We start from the raw sequence: 18282 nt of genomic DNA, 5'->3' as shown, positions 1-18282 counted from the left end.
CAACAACTTTCCAACAATCCATTACATATATACATGAAGCACGGTTGTTGCATATGATAGTTATTTTTAAAGATAACACATCGCTGACGTAGGGAAAATATATCTGAACCACTATAATATACTATATTGAAGCAAAAGTAAATAATTTATCACAACATTCAGGGACAATGATGTATGAGATATAGAGCGTCAAAAGGGAAATCCAACGTTAACTTCAGACAAGGTCTAATAAAGGTCATCACTCTTGGTTGGACATCACAATTTCTCTTTGGCATTTCATACTGGAAGAGTCTCACGACTTGTTAATGTCATGTGGATCTCATTGTCGGAGGAGAACACGTCCCCGTTCATCTTGTAGCAACGCGCCTCTTCCCGCCGTTTCTCCCAGCGGTTGATTGCGCGTAGCGGGAAGCAGATGACACCGGAAAAAGCGATTGTGATTCCAGCCAGATAGAATGCCCCTTTGTAGTCGCCTGCCTCGTCCGACAACGCGCCTGAATCATTGAAGTGCAGGATATAGAGGGGAAGGTAGGGAGGAGTAGATATGGGGGATAACAAACAACACCGGGGACTCGGAGTTCCCTTGGCCTCTTTAAACAGACATTTGTACTGCTTTAAACACAGGTAAACCTGATTCATATCAACATTACGCTGCAAGTACACTTCGAACTTAAACTATTTTAACTTTCAAGTATACACTTAACTTGAAGAGGACAGGTTGAAGAAAAATACAATGAAACATACAGGGTCAAACCTAGTTGTCGAAAAAAATAAAATCCTGCACAACTCAAGGCCCCAAAAGACAACAAACTATTGACACATAATATTAACATCACATACACACAAACAAACACAAAATAATCTTAAAAACAAAGGGGAAATGAAATGACCGAGTTTAAGACGATATATGTTTGATTCCTTGCTATTTGAATCTTCAGCTATTGACCTGCGAACGTGAAAAGCCAACACTAGCTGATAGTATGAAGTCACCATTTGTTCAGTCCTGGTTATATTAATGGTCATGAAAGCGGCTTTATAAATATCTAAAAATCCTAAGTACCTGCTATAGGTGCTCCTATAAATGCTGATAAGCCCGCGCACATGGTGACGAGTCCGAAAGAGGACGTCAGTTGCTCTATAACAAGTAACTCAGCTACGATAATAGAATACAAGTAATTAAATTCTAATGTTTTTAAGGTATTTTTTCTTCATAAAATTCCCTGCAATGCACTCTCACAGATTGACCGTTTTTACAACTTTTTTTTTATTTTTTGTCTTAGAAAGAGCATATTTTGGCGTAAATATTTGCAAACCATGATATAAGATTGCTGACAAAAAATCAGATCGTAGATTTTCATATTTCCGTTCGAAAATAAATGTTTTATGGCTTAAACCGTTACTAACGGTTTAAGAAAAAACCCCATTCAATATCAATTTTTGAACTTATATAAATATAAAAGTCTGCGAACGGAGTTTTTGTCAGCAATCTTATATAAATGGTTTCCATGCATTTTCGCATAAATTGGCTCGTTCCAAGACAAAAACAAATGTGGTCAAAACGTTCAATCTGTGAGAGTGCAGCTTTAACGGGATGTGATTAATTCGTCTGTGCATTGTTTTACCCGAAAAGATTTAAACAAGTAAGCGACTACATCTAGAACTTTTATTTCACATTTTATTATGGTTTGAATAAATGCATCTTTTGTTTCAGATTTTTATTCTGTATTCATGCTATAAATAGATCAGTATTTCCTTTTGGATATTTTTGTAATAATTTCGCTTAAAAAATAAAATATCGTAATTTAAAATTTGTAAAAAATGAGTTTTGCAGTCGGACATTTCATTTTCATATAACACGATAAGTTATTTCTCTGTTGAATAAGCATACATATGTCCATCCGTTCTGAAATTTAGTAACGACGTATGCTTTACCATTAGTATGTGTGCAACGACATGATTCTGAATTTCTGAATTTTTTTAAAGATAAAAACAGCATCGACTAGTTCCCGAATTCAATAATTGACTTTATTGTTGTGGCCGAAAGCAATTAATCAGGGAGGAGCTGCTGAAAATTATTGATATTTTCTTTCTCAGAATAACAATTTTATAATAACCCATTCTCCCATGTTAAAGAAAAACACTATACAAGGAAAGCCACACAGCTTTTCAACTTGATATTTTTTAGCATTATTTTCGTGCCTTTTTAAAATAAATCGCCATCAAATGACATCAGTAAACGTCATCTGAATTGGTTTTGCGCTATTTGAGTATAATCTTCAAGGGTGAAACATTTTCTTCTTCTTCTTTTTTCTTCTTCTTCTTCGTAAAACAGATTTTTTGTAACATTTTATAAATGAAGGACTTAACATAGTGCATATATATATAATTATCATTATCACGACGACACAACAGTTCTGAACATAGGTCCGCTAGTTCTTACCATAACTGATCCCGAATGGGCACGAACATGGTGGCAACGCAGCCTATAACCAGAGCAACACAAGAGATTGTGATAGCGTTGGCCCACGGTCGGTCCGCCAACCAGCCGACAAACACGCGAACCACCGTGTTAGTTATTCCAATTATGGCAATGATCATCGCACCTTGCTTTGACGTCATACCCAAGTCGTTCAGGAGAACAGTAATGTATGTGAACGGAATGAAACATCCTGAAATGATAGTTTCACAGCGTAGTTGAACAGCGTGTTTCCGCCCGCTTGATAATACAGGCATGAACAAAAGGTCATACATGCACAAACGCTCGAACATGCAAGTACAAACCTTCAGACAAACGAGTACATATGCTCAGACAGAAATGTCCATACGCTCGCACGGACGGACGGAGGGTACACCTTAAGGCCCCTCTGGTGAACCCGGTAGGGGACTAATGATAAACATATAAAACCATTTTTTATCTACCGTTTACCTCCAAGCTTTAAGCAAACGAGAAAAAAAAGCGGCTCATGAGCCAATCTATTTGGAAGTGCAGCAAATCGATAACTTTGGACTCCCTACCAAAATATTAAGAAAGTTAAGTGTTCATCAGCTAAGCTAACTAATAGACTCGCATGCATGCCAGATATTTATAGAACACATTTTCATATCTTTCATTATTTGCTTTGTAGTTTCAAAAGACTCATTATAATTTAAAAATGATTATATTGTAAAATAATGGGCAATTCTTTCATATAAAATTAACCCCATTCTCCATTAGATTATGGTTGCAAGAAAAATGGAGAAAGAAACTGACCCTTTTTTATACTCTATTTCTTCACTTTCTTCCATATTACACATTTATTCTAACTTATTTTCATTTATTTGTACCTCTGTTTGTTTGGTAAATTGATTTTTTCTGTTTTAACTGAATGCGATAGTGTTATTAAATATCCTAAACATCTGCTACTTATATGCAGTCTTTCCAGATGCTTGCCGTAAATGCACTGCAAACCTCCAATACTAGGCGTTTCATCTTTGGCTATTTGCTTCGGCGACCTCAATGTGTTGGCGACATGCCCATACTGACGAGCACATAATATCGTCTTCTGAAAGTATGACGTTCAAAGCCATACTGTAACCGATTTCAAAATTTGTTGCAAACATTAGTTTGAAGTTATTGAAGACATCGACCCGTACAGTTCACACGTAGACGGTGGTTGTGATTGCACAGATGGGCGTTTTCTAATTTGAGTCTAGATCTCAAAAAACTATGTCTTGCCAAGTTAATCGAATATTCTTTGTACTCTCATATACAAAGCATAGCTGTTAGACAATTATATTTATAAGAGTATGAGAGCGCCACCAGGATATTCGTTGAAAAATTAAGTATCACATATTCGCAATCGGTACACCTTGGCCATCATCAAACACATATGACCTTGGGAAGAATATAGTATCTTAGAGTGGACCATCATGGCGGCGCAAATATGAAAAACAAATAGAATGTGATATCAACTGTCAAGTGACATATTTAATATTTAGGAAAGAAAAGAAGTAACATGTAACTGGTCCTGAGAACTCATTCTGAAGTTTTTCCAAAACACAAAAATCAATATGGTTCATTTCAGTACATTATTAGCGTTATCGAATGGATTTATTAAGCGAAATGATAAATGAGTTTATCGCCGGCGGTCAAATCATATTTTCATATAACTTGATGGCTATTTATGAAGTCTATCCCGAAGCTTGCCGAGTTGTAACGATTGACATATTCGTTGAATATCTAAATCTCACTTTCGAACGTCATATGTGAGTTGTCTCACGAATTGATGATGTAATCTGGATATCAATGTCAGGGTTAAACACGTTCCCGTTCATATTGTATCCACGCCCCTCTTGACGCCGCTTCTCCCAGCGATTTATCAGGCGCAGCGGGAAGCAGATGACACCGGAAAGACCGATAGCGATTCCCGCCAGATAGAATGCTCCTTCGTAGTCGCCTGCGTCGTCCGACAATGCGCCTGAAAAAAGAAGTGATTGTAAAAGAGGGAAGAAGATGGAGGGAAAGATGGTTGGGATAACAACAAACACCGGAAGCATTCTCCGTTTACTGACCAAATCGTTTACAGGAGACACTTATCTGCTACAAGAAAATCATTTGGCGTTTAGTCTAGGCTATTTCAGAGATCACAATTATGACTTCATAAATGTCTTTAATGCCATGTACCTGCTATGGGGGCTCCAATAAATGCTGATAAGCCCTGACACATGGTGACGAGCCCAAAAGAGGACGTTAGTTTCTCTATACCCAACAGTTCAGCCATGATGATAGAGCGATAAGATACGAACACGGCTGAAGAGACAAAAAATACAAACTGTAACTTTTAAGGGATGTTTATATATCATATTTTCTTGATTTATAACAATGTTTGCGATCAGATCATACTGTTGTTTTCTTTTCTTTTAGTGTATTGTTTTTATTTTCCCTTTAATATTTTAAAGCGTAATATTGCCAACGTTTATATATACCTTTTCAGCAGAACGCAATTACTATAAACGTGATTTTGAAGTTCTTAATATACTAGATAGAAGGATATGTTTCCAATGTTTATGTTATACAGGTGACAGTTTAATTCGCTTGCAAGTTACATATCAAGTATATATAAAACGTGTTTCAGATCTTGTATATTAGAGACATTGATACGAACAGTCTGAAGTCCGAGTATACACTCAGACTCAGAAAAGCAGTTGTATAAAATGACAAAAAAAATCTACGTCCTTTCAATGTTAATTATAGAACAATTATAAATAATAATAACAAAAACATCAAAATATCATCTAGAATACCTTGCTAGAAGGAAAGTTACAAATTCTTGACGTTCTTATGCTGTCTTTTACTAAGTTCTTTCTCTGTTTTGATTTATTATTTTATTTCGTTCTGTCCCGTTTCTGCTTTTAGTTTTGATCTCCTAAAGTTGGTATATCAGTGGTTGTTATCCATCGTACATCGTTTATTTTCAAACAGTTCGTAAATAATTTACCAAGAGCACATAATATATTAGCTTAGTTTTTCTCTTCATAAAAAAACCTGTTTGGGTATCACTATTGCGATACTAAAAAAATGACAGCAATTACACTATGAACATTACTTAAAAACAATGAAGAGAAAAGTAAAACGCAAACATTAAAACTAATAAGTTAAGTAATGAACGACCGGATACAAACATCGGATTCAAGCAAATAAATCGAGCCGAAGTAACAGTGGTAGCTCTCAAAAGGTACTATAAAATAATTGAAAGACGGTTATTTGAACTAGCTCGCCTTAACATGGTTTAAAACTATGTCTTCATATAGTCATATAATGAAAGTATAGGAATACAAATGTCATAATTATCCCTCCTCTCATGCCCAACAAAATCTCTTGGAGAAAAGACCACTAGAACCTGACATTCACTTTTTCCCCGATGAGGTAACATCATTATATGTCATCCGACTTTGCTAAAATAAGGTGTTCTTAGTAAATAGTTTCAAAATACGAATGTAGCCACGCAGTCATGAATGGACTACATAAAATCTTGTTGAACATCTGGGAAAATGGCGTCATGAAGCTTAACAAATATTTTCAGATTAAAAGGTCAAATTTTACATATTAAATAATTTTTGCATTTACTTATGGAATGCAAATGTTTGTAGATTGTCTTAAAATGATGAATGATTGTAACAAGAAAATCAGGAAATATCCGTTCATACTACTTTCCAAATTTCGCTAAATACCTATACTTATCCCAAAAACGACTGCATACGTCGCCATAACGCCAAACACATCGTACATGGGTACAAACATGGTGGCAGCGCCCCCTATCAATAGAGCAACACTATTGATTAAAAGAGCATCTGCCCAGGGTCGGTCCGCCAACCAGCCGACAAACACACGCACCACAGTGTTAGTTATGCCGATTATTGATATAATCATAGCACCTTGCTTTGACGTCATTCCCATGTCGTTTACCAGATCAGGAATGTATGTGAACGGTATGAAGAAACCTGAAAGACAATTAGCAGGGTGTGTATTGTACCGCCATATAACCCAGGCATTTTAAACATTAGGATTCGACACATGCACAACACGAAAAACTTAACATGTTTGTTTCATCCACTTCATCGCGTAAATACAATGGTACAAACATTCAGACATAAATATACTTACGCTAAAACATACAAGCCCATACACTAAGAAAAACAAGCGCATACGCTTAGACAAACAAGCGCATACGCCGATATATACCAGTATATACGCCCAGAAAACAAAACAAACAAGTACATAGGTTCAGACAAAAAGCACATAGGTTCAGACATACAAAGATATACATTAGGTAGAACAATTACATACGCTAAGACATATATGTACAAGCACATGCTATCAGACATAAAACCTTAAGATTTTAAACTGTCTGTTATTTTAATTGGTAAATCAGTTCTTTTATAGCAAATGTAAATATTTATACAGAATAACTGAACCGTAACATTTCATCAAAATGGATCTTCTACTTACCAAGCATGCATAAAAATGATGACATCCCATATACAATAAATGTCGGGCTTTTTAGGAGCTCAAAATCGAACGTGGATGAGAAATCGAAGTTACAACACTTTTTTGCAGAATTTTCATTCGAGGGTTTATCACCGGAAACATCGTCTAACCGGTTTCCCTTCAAAGCGCGATCGGCGCTCTCAACCTTCCGCTTCCGTTCAGAGTAAGTAAGCGAGCCCTCGAGGGATCTTAAGAGGGCGGCTATAGGGATTCCGTTGAGCACAATGGCGGAAATGATCATCATGGCACCCTTCCACGTGTATTTTTCTATTAAAAACTCGCTAAGCGGCGCAAACACGAAGCCGCCGATGCCACTTCCACACACGGCAATGCCGGTAGCGAGGGCGCGCTTTCTTTTGAAATAGTGACCGACGGAAACGATGGCAGGGAGGTACAGCAGCCCAAGACCAGCACCTGAAACACGAAATAAAAAATAATGGGCCTGACTCATTAATATCATGTACATTAATTGCAACAATTTTGTTTTCAAAATGTATATTTATGTAGTTGTGTTCTTTCTTAATTCTTAATTTACAAACTGGCGACAACATATTTATTTATCTAAGTCCGAGACAACCGCTTCTCACTTCTAATGACAACCTTTATTGTTACCAGGACGCTAGAGAACGCTTTATTGACAGATATGGGGCCCAACTAGAGGTATATATGTAGTGGACATGTGGTAATGTCGAAAGATTGGCAACCCAGCGACATTGGTTTGGTTCCCAGCTGCATGTATATATAACGCCTCCAACATGAATGACTCAAAGCCCTTTCTTCAGTTTTGGTCACGTGGTTACTCCATAGCTTTCGAAACCATAATCGCTCGAACCCGATAGTTTCCCGTGCCCCGTTTATCAGATTATGGGTCACTTTCTTACCCCGAAATTTATAATATAGAATACTTTACGAGTAGTCTTATAAATACGAGGTAAGCACAATTTTATTCAACGAGCACAGGGAATGTTTAAGTAAAAGAGGAATACTGCAAATTTTGTTGTCCTAAAGCAACCTCTGTCCAACTTCAGTCCGAATCCATAGGATAGGTGATGTGAAAACATAAAAAACATTTAATAAACAAAGGCGATCAAATCTATCCAAAATGGCGGTCTCAAATGGCCGGTCAAATACCTCCTCTTGGGAATCACTCGCTGTCTAAATTCCCAAATACTGCCATCAAACGTGGCTCTCCCACTCGTAGAAATAAGTTTTAATATAACACTCGTGAATAAAATACGAAATATTATGATATATATAATATCAATATAAGACCGTATTTCATTTCACGATTTTAAAGGAAAAACGCATTGTCTGTCTATGATTATGAATGAATTAAACACGATAATAAACTTGGATCAAAAGTATCCTCATTATCGAATTAATAAATGAAATATAGGACAACTTAATTTTATAATATTTCTCCAGGGCTGTCTTGTAAAAGCTGTAAAATAAACCGAATTTTATTTCGTAATACTTCAAATTCGAATTGGAAGCAGTATCATATTAAACGAAACGTTTCATACCTCCCAATAGGCCATAGACGAGGATCATGATGCGAACATTGGGGGAAAACGTACACATAAAGAACGAGACGGAGGCAAGGGTGGCTCCGAATATAGCCACGGGTCGGCATCCATACACCGTCACCAGGATACTCGCTATAGGACCTATGAAAAGCCAAAGAATTGTTAAAGGTCGAATGAGAAAAATGACATTCGTGACATCTCAGTCAAGGAAGGTATTAGCAATGTACGTAACTCTTCGCTTTTCCACACCAGTCATTGTAGTCGTAAAGGCTAAGGATTAACCTTAAGATTTTTCACAATCTGATGCTGCCCGATTTAAGCTTTATAAGTAGCGTAGATTTATCAAAAAATCTTGTATAAGATATTTCACTGATTTGTCAATTTATTTTGGTTATCATTTATCGCGTGGGTCATATTTTAGAACAGGTTGAACTTCCTGATCTGAAAAGCACTGATAGTGTTCAATAGCCATTTCATAATTTGACATTTCTCATAATATGAAAGAGTCCACATTAGGTTGGTGAAACTTCATGTCTATCAAACGGTGAAGACATAGTAAAATTATTTTTGTTTAAAGTCAAAAGAAAATATTGCCTTCCGACGAAGCATTTATGACGCAATTTATCACGTGGTATACACACACTGTAGTATCAATTTTATGTTTGGAGCGACTTAGCTTAACCTTTCAAGTATTGACTAAAATATTCGATGCAGTATATATCTTCTCAATCATAAAGCTATAGCTTTAATGTTTCTCTTTGTTAACAAGATGACATAGTCACGCTTAAATGTTCAAATTTTCACGTGAATGACATTCATTGAATTGGACATATCATATCGATGGTAATCGTTTGTATGGTGGTGTCACGATTGAGCACGTAGTCCCAAAACAATAAATAGTTTCAGTTTGGTTTAACCGACAACACCACTTGTTCAGTGTAATTGTGTCATGACATTGTGTCTCTAAACAGGGCTATTAATAATTATTTATATATGACTGCTAATCGTTTTCAGTTTCATTCATTGTAAAATTACAACATAATCATATATGATACAATCATATATTAAGATGGTGTGAGGAGTTTGTCCGATATGGTGTAAATTGGGGGCGAAGACAACCGTATCGGGTCACCTACTAACCCCTTAGCGCATATATCACGTCGACAAACATTTATTAAACGATTTCGGAAGAAATAAAGATTATTTGAAAAACCGCGTGATTAAACCGGGATCAAAGGCTTTGCGTCCTTTCTGTTGAAGGCGTGATATAGTAGATATACTTTTTAGATAATAAGTTTATTCAAATATTCACATAGCTACTTTTTATTACTCTTTGGTACTCTATAAAATAGTTTTTACTCTTTTGTTACTCTGTAAAGATTAGTTTCTCTTTTGTTACTCTGTTGAGATTAGCTACTCTTTTGTTTCTCTGTGAATATAAGTTTCGATTTCGTTACTCTGTAAAAATAAGTTACTGTTTTGTTACTCTGTAATGATAAGTTTATTTTATTATATATTAGTTCAAACACTACTTTGCAGCATCACTGATTAGACATCTTTTGCATACAGTATTGAAAAAACACAGACATAAGTTTTAATCAGTCTGTCCTTCACTGTTAAGCTTTGCGGCATTATAATCATCACTGACTAATTTAAACATAGTTTTTCTTTTCTCTGTAGCATTTGGAAAAAGGACTTTGAGCGATATGTTACATTAAACATTATCCGTGAATGCATGAGCTTTGCGAAAAGCCTTTTTCATTATTTTGCATACTCGGTCTCGTGCCCCTTGTTTTGTTATTCCATAAAAGCTAATACTTCTTATTCATAGCTCTGTTGGTACTGCTCAAATATTTCATCCACATGACGATCCAGTTGGATCGTCCATTTCGTCATCGTCCGATTTAGCACTGCTTTTCTTCTTGTCTTTAAAATCAGAACATTCTTGCTGATGAGTGCTTGTTTATGCATGTTATATAATCTATCGAATTATTTTATTGAATTTGTAACATGAATACATACTGTTTGTGGTTGACACTCACTATCAACATATATCGTCAAATCTGGTAGATTTTTTGCATTTTGTTTCATTTTGGGTTTCATATGCTTATTTGGTTTTTGTGATGAACAAACTGGATTTTCATTTTTTTGTAATGTAATTTTCTCGCAATGACGTTTTACTTTCAGAATTCGTCTGCTTTGAGAGACTCATGCAGTTATGATGTGTGCATGGTGTGCAAGCTGTTTTATATTCGCACTAGGACAAGGCCTGTTCGGGGAGTGTTCCAATAAGATTGCTAGTATTTTAGGTTGTTTTATTTCGAGCATAGCGCACAGACAGAATTTAACACTATTTAGAGCTACCCTGGCTCTTTAACGTGCACCAGTGTATAGCACTGTCACATGGGACCCCCCATTAACGTCCCTCTCAGAAGGCGATTAGTAGTTTGTTAGTGATGCGGCGGGGAATCAAGCTTACGATCCCTGGACTGCCAGTCAAGTGTATTACAACTAGATCAAGTATCTGCCTCATGACAGGGTGTGTAGTTGTTGGCCTTTTTATTCATTTGAACTCGGACTTCGCTCTATTAAACACTGGATGTATTGGTATTATGAGGTATACTTTAGAATAATGTTCATTTAACACGTCTTGCCTAGTGGACGAACCAATAAAATCGTTTTAAGATCCGGGATGTGTTTAGTTAAATTAATGATAATTCTCCTACAATAACAATGTTAGCAACAATGAAGATTTACAATCGTGAGATTCTTTTTTAAAATGCAGGTTTATAAAGTTTACCTAATTTATTGAATGAGATCACTATATATCATGATGTATTCATGTACTTTTTTGTTCATTTATGAAAACGTATATGAAAAACTACAGAAACAAGCTCAGTAGGAAAAAGTTTAAATGTCACAGGGTAAAGGCCTAAGACAGAACACAAAACCAAAAAATTACAAACAAGAAACATGGAAGAACAGCACGAAACTCCACAAACAACACAGTGCATATACACCAAACTAGGTATATTTATCAAGGATTGTTTGGTACCGCCTTGGGACGGTCAGTAAAATTTACTGAGGATTAAACCAGTACGTGCACAAACCTTACTCTTATCCAAACAATCCTGAATACAGACAAAAACGTAAAGGTAAATTTTATCAAGGTTTATATTTTGTATTTACTTAGTTGCAACACATTTCAATGCATGAATATAAATACAATGAAATCATCAATACAACTTCAACACGTTTACATATAGTTTGAGACAAATAATTAATTAGCAAACACGCAACGGGACTAGGAACGAGTTCTACCAACATAAGATACGGCTCTCTCTCAAAACATCTAATTTGTTACCAAGCAAAAGTGTTTTGAAACTAAGATATTAATGTTTCAATTAAAGCATATTGTTTATCTGTTTATCAGTTAATAAAAATGTCATTAGAATATTTAAAGAAAAAGATGTGAGAAAAGGAAATATTGAAAGAAGATAGAGGTAAAGAAGTAAGCTCCTGCTAATGATTTACTTAAAACGGTTGGTATTTTTTATGTAACATTGAAATTCTCTAAAGAACAGACATTTTGATAGTCGGAAAACTGTTAAGACCGAAAAATAATTCAGCAGAGGTCAGATTATTGTCTTGTGTTTCTAAAAAATGTATTCGTTGCTCTGTGTATTGTGTTTGACGGAAAGAGAAATGTTCAACATCTTCGATTACTTTTTCAATGCGTACATTGCGAGTCTCCAACGTGATTGTAAATAAATGGGAATTTAAATACAGTTGTTGCTAAGTCTCGCATGATATACAGAAAAGCGGCGTTGCAAAGATAAAAACACGGTGCAGCGGTTTGTTTAAGTTTATTGTTTAACTTACGTTTGAAGCCCGAACGAGTTGGTGATTGCCTTATAATAATATCAAGCGAATTCCATAATGACAAGGACGACGGTACCATCGAACGGTTATATATTTTTAAACGTCTATTAATTGCTACAACTTTTATCACTATTTCTCAAAATTATAAGGATACGAATCGATCATGATAGGGGAAAACTGATCTGATAAGTACGTAGGCAATTCACCGTAAATATGTTCGTATACTACAATTAAATTTTTCATTTATTTTCTGTTGGACAATAAAATCTTTCCTTTTTCCGTTATAAGTATAGCAATTGATACTGAACGTGTGATACCGGTTATAATTCGTGCAGCTTCGTATTGGAGTGTTTCATATGCTCCCTTTTTATATTGAACATTGATGCGTATTCAATAATTGGTCTTAGGTACGATACATATGTTTGATTAAGGGTTTTACGATGCATTTCATATTTTAAAGAATGCATAAAACCAACATCTTCTTCTAGCAGAACTAATAATAGTGTCTATGTGGTGATACCAAGTACCATTAGCACTCAGTGTTACGCCTAAATGTTTGTGATGGGAGCATATTACTAGAGGTTTATTATCAAACAAATATGATGGCTGTTGCTGGTTATTAAGTGAGCAGAAAAAAGTCTCGTTTTTGAAGAGTTGAATTGAAACAGCCATTGCTTAAACCATTCCGAAATTGTAAATCTGGATTAACTGTACTATCCATGTAATCGGTGCTTTTTGATGAAACTGCAAGCGAGCTATTACCTGCAAAAAGCCTAGTTGAAAATGCTAGGGTATAAGAAAATCGTTAACGTAAATACGGTAAAGCGGTGGACCTTAAACAAAACCTTGTGGGACTCCAGCTGTGATTTGCTTAAAATTAGAGAAAGAAGTACAAGCAAAACCTCTTTAAGGTCTATTCAGAAGATAATGAGATAACCCTCCTAGTTCCTGAAATTCCGTATTCTTAGAGTTTAAATATGAGACTACGATGCCAAAGTCTTTGGATATATACAAAATACAATACTGGATGATTATTTGTCCTTGAAGGAATTACAAATTTGGTAATATATTAATAATTATCTATAAGTTGGTAAATCGTCGAATGACCAGGAATGAATCCCGACTGGTGCTTGTAAATAAGGTTGTTTTTGGTGCATATGAGTGTACTGAGTGTACAAATGTTTAACAGTTATCCGTTCCATTACATTTCCAACACAACTTTTCAACGATATTGGCCTAAAGTTGGACACATAAGTGCGGTCAACCTTTTTTAAAAAGAGGCATTACAATTGCAAGTTTCATTTTGTAGGACACTTTTCTGAATAGATTTGTTAAAGATAAAACGCAATGGAATATAAATAAGTGGATGAAGTATTTTTAAGCATTCTACGACTAATTTTGTCCGGACCATTTAGCTTATTAATGTCAATGTTTTAGAGGACATCTCTTAATCCAGTCTCAGTAATATTAATTTGAACTAATTCACTATTCGTCTTAGTCCTTAAGATGGGTAAAAGTACATTATCACCATCAATTCTCGAAATAGAAACAAAATAGTCATTGAGGGAACCTGACTATTCCGAATCAGTAAGTGAATAAGAATTATCAAAGTTTTGCAGTGGAGGTATTGCATTGACTTTGCTGCTGTTTTGATTTACAAGCATTTTAACAGTTTTCCAATAAAGGCGCTGATTGGATAAATTTAACACGATACGTTTACCCTATAAGTTACTAAAAAATGTTCGTTTGCATGTTTTTCAGGTTAAGACATATTTAATATTTTGTTTCTTACTTTTTATATTTGACCCAATTACTCGAATTTCCTGATCGCGTAACTTTTATTTTTAGTTTGTCACGATTTTTAGATAATTTTCTAATTTCAGAGTCATACCTAAACTCATTTGAATTACGAATTGTTGGATAGTAAGGAGGTATGCATTAATCAGCGATGTTTATCAATTATTTTTACTAAGCAATTCGTAGCCTTGTCGATATCTCCGTTACTAAAAACATTCCGGTCGGTCATTCTAATAAGATCATTTATTTTGTTTAAATATGCTCGTTAATAGTTCCATACCTTTCTAGTGATGCTTCTGGTAGCAGAAAACAGCTTTTTATAAAGGCATGACCACAATAATGATCACTTATAAGTTAACATGGTCCGCGTAGAGTTCGCTATTCTCATTGGTGAATAGATATCAATTCGTAAGTTATTGAAAGAAATAACATCCCGAAAACTCCGATTTAGTGGATTTAGTTTATCTTTGTTTATATCTCCAACAAATATAATATTGTTACATAAATCATGTTCAAGGCAAACATTAACTCTATCCCAAAACTCGAATAATAAGTGATATAACGTCCCTATTCAAAAGGTTTCATTTTAGTACTTTAATTCGACCATTAATGATTCGGGTAGATACTTTCTAAATTACTCAAGCGTATTTGTCTGAAGTATGTCGTGACAAACATTAAAAAAACCACCAGAATGGGCACCAGTAACCTTTTCTAAACATAAGTTCTTGATTATCAATAAGCCGAAAATCTTCGCGGACTTCATTTGATAGATGTGATTCTGTAAAACACAAAACGTCAAAGTCAATAAACTTGCTTTTTATAAAGTTCAGTTGGGATGTGATACTTTGAATATTTTGGTATAAAATTGAAACGCAATTATTGGAGTCCGGTCGAGGGTTTGATTTTACATCACCTAACAAAATCGATAGTGTTGGCATAACTATCTAAAACTGAGATATCTATGCCGTAATAGAAAGATCCATACAGTATAGCAAGTGTACATTCAATGCATATTTTGAAAACTGTCAAAGCTATGATATATGGTTTCATATAAGATTACATTATATTAATGTTTATCAGAAATACTAGTAACATATTTTAAAAGACACGTCACATATAGCGAATGATAGCGATAATGACTGTACGTGGACGTGTTATAAATAACCCTATGGCAATCCTTATAAAAAGTTAAGCCAGATGTAACTACTAAATTATATCAACCATCAGCCAGACATGATTTAAAATGGAAAACCATTATGCTCTGTTTTATACGGGGAAATACAGCAACATGATTGGGGTGTTTATTACTTTAAAATGTAAAATGATGTATTAATATATTAGCTCGCATTGACAAATCTATGCTTGTTTTTAGAAAATACTGTATTTGCCGAGTTTTGGGTACATTGGTGCCTATTCCCTTTAAAAGTGCAGTTACTCTTCTGTAACTCTATAAAGAAATTGTAACTCTGCAGAACTGCTGTTCTATTTCTTTCAATTTGCATTCTTTTCACTTTAGGTATTTGATATATGCTAATCTTTTACATCTGTCGTTATTGGGAAGTTTGTTTTGAAGTATCACATTGATCACACATACAGTTGTACAAACAGTGCGACTAAATATAATATTTCAAATGACACAATCGAAACAATGTATACAAACACTTCCTATATTTTTATGTTGGTGTCTTATTTTTAGTAAAACGCTATTTAAATGAATGTCAGGTGTCTACAAAAAAAAACGATACAGAAAAAAGTATGTCGGCTAAAAAGGTATTTGACATTTAGAAAAAAACATTGTGGAACAATACAAAGAGAACCGATAAAGGTATGAAATATTTCCTTAACTTCAAAATTGACATAGAAGCTGTTGGAGTATATTTTTTCAGAAAATAACCGAACATGATTCACTCACCTATGCCGAGGTAGGTTCCGTTTAGCACAGAGATAATCCAGGAAGTGAGACTCTTGCTCTCCTCAAAGTATTGAAGCAGCTCCCTGTAGAAAATCCCGAACGAAAACGAGATTCCGTCCAAAATCACGCCCACCATAAACGCTGCAAAAGTCACCGCCCACCCCCATCCCCCGTCCGGCGCGTTGTCATAAAAACTCGGTTCTAGTTCCGTAGCCCCAGCGTTTTGATAAGAACTGCTTTTATCTACCACCGCCTTTTCAAGCGTTCCACCTTTTGTAACATCACTGGCTGTTCTTAAAATATCATCACAATTTTCTGAAGTAGTCAATTCACTGCCGCGATTACTGTAAGCATGCGACTGTTTCTCTATGCGTTCCCTGATTATCTCTGCGCTGTCTACGTCCGGTTTTGTCTGCGTTGCAATCGACTAGTTCCATCTTCATGCTGCGTCACGTAGCTCGATGCACTCACTACTAAACACCAGCCTATTGTATACCAATTTGATAAGCTCTTCACTGGTTATCTTTTTTGAAATGATATCAAAATTATTTAGGGTCACCAGGCGTGAACATTTACATTAAGGTAAATAATAATATCAGGGTTCCAGCTTAATTTATGGGTCGGAATTCTTAAGACAAAAATCTTGGCCGTCGAAGCAGACAAGATGAAATGTAATTATGGCATGGAAAGAAAGATAATTTTAAACCGGGGACACGGTCGTCAATTAACAAAGGATACCCGGTACCTGTTTATACATTTTACGCTACAAATATAAACTACGACATAGAATGGAAACCATTTCGTATGAAACAAAAGCAAGTACGGTTTTAAGTATTGTTGAATTATTTTTATAAACAAAGACGATTCGCCGTCTCTGTTCATTTGAGTTCAGGCACAAAGGTGATATTCTATAAAAATGTATATGGAGACGAAACACATTATTTGTTCACTTCAACCAGCAAAAAGTGACAAGGGCTAACGTTAAGCACTCAAAATTCACAATTCATAACTATCGTATTGCTGTATACGTAGGTCACTAAATTTGAACAATGTTTTGGGATCAGTGGGCAAAATGGCAAAGTCACTGTTAATGTTGAAAGCTTGACCACACACTATGTCCGATACCTTTGAATGTAGATTCACTGCATTTTGGTCCTGAAGTTCCAGGAGCATGGAATAAGACTTTTTTAATATTTGTATACCCTGTAACTAAGGAGAGGTATTTAATGTATCTATAACAATAACATTAGCTTAAGTTCATCTACCAACTAAATTCTAGTTGTGCCTATTGGGTCTGGACTAACTCTTACAATAACTTTTCAATGATAAGTAGAATCCTAAAACTGTGTATCCATACTTGTCTTGGTCTAGTAGATAATCCCTGCTGATTTTGAGGCCAATGTTATGGTGATCTTTATTAAGTCTTTTTTCAACTGACTATATCAAGAATGCTTGATCCTATTATCCTGAAACTTGCTTAAAATACAGGCCATAAACTGTAGCTTACTCATATTTGTGTTGAGGTCAAAGGTCAAGGTCGTTGTGCCCCTTTTATTAACAAACGATTTACGTTTTAAACATACGATCTTTATATTTAGTAGAAATTCCTATGATAAACAGATAACCTTATTGTTTTTGAGGTCAAAGGTCCTGTTCGTAGACAGTCCTTTCACATTAAAAGTGATATTAATTTCGGATGGTTTAACTTGAAATGAACAAACAAGGGCTTACTTTTAGGTGACCGATTCAGGGCAGTCTAGACGAGATTATAAACATTTGTTTCTCAGATCTTTCTGAAGTTTAAAAATATTTTCTAAATCATATCACAACTCATATGGTTTGGCAACAATAAAGCCCATTCCGAGCCAAACAAACTGTGTATTCTAATAAAGCATTTTAAGTGCCAAAAAGACTACATTTTGAATAACATAAGCCCCATCTGGAGCAAAACAAACCCATGTGATCTAAATAAACACACATATTACCAACTAGTTCACATCTTGGCAACCAAACGGCCTATACAGAGATCAAAACCACACATAGGCATCTCAAATTAAGCCTACTCAATGCCAAACCATTTAGTTTATAATTTGTACCCTGTGTAACCTTTTTCTGATAATACTTTATTTAAACGTATT

At 35.1% G+C, this 18282-nt stretch overlaps 1 protein-coding gene across 1 annotated transcript; it reads right to left on the bottom strand.

Moving 5' to 3' along the window:
- Positions 1-276: 276 nt before the first annotated feature.
- Positions 277-16901, bottom strand: LOC128219171 (monocarboxylate transporter 12-like). The gene is made up of 7 exons (XM_052926986.1): positions 16890-16901; positions 16145-16556; positions 8551-8694; positions 6989-7441; positions 6211-6480; positions 4664-4789; positions 277-494 (listed from the first exon to the last, which is right to left on the bottom strand). Exons 1-7 carry the CDS (start codon positions 16899-16901, stop codon positions 277-279), a joined length of 1635 nt encoding a protein of 544 aa, XP_052782946.1.
- Between the last annotated feature and the right edge of the window lie 1381 nt (positions 16902-18282).

The sequence above is a fragment of the Mya arenaria genome, chromosome 15 (assembly GCF_026914265.1).
Source record: "Mya arenaria isolate MELC-2E11 chromosome 15, ASM2691426v1".
Classification (NCBI taxonomy): Eukaryota; Metazoa; Mollusca; class Bivalvia; order Myida; family Myidae; genus Mya; species Mya arenaria.
Note: the sequence above shows the minus strand (reverse complement) of the source record. Positions and strands in the feature narration are given on the sequence as shown.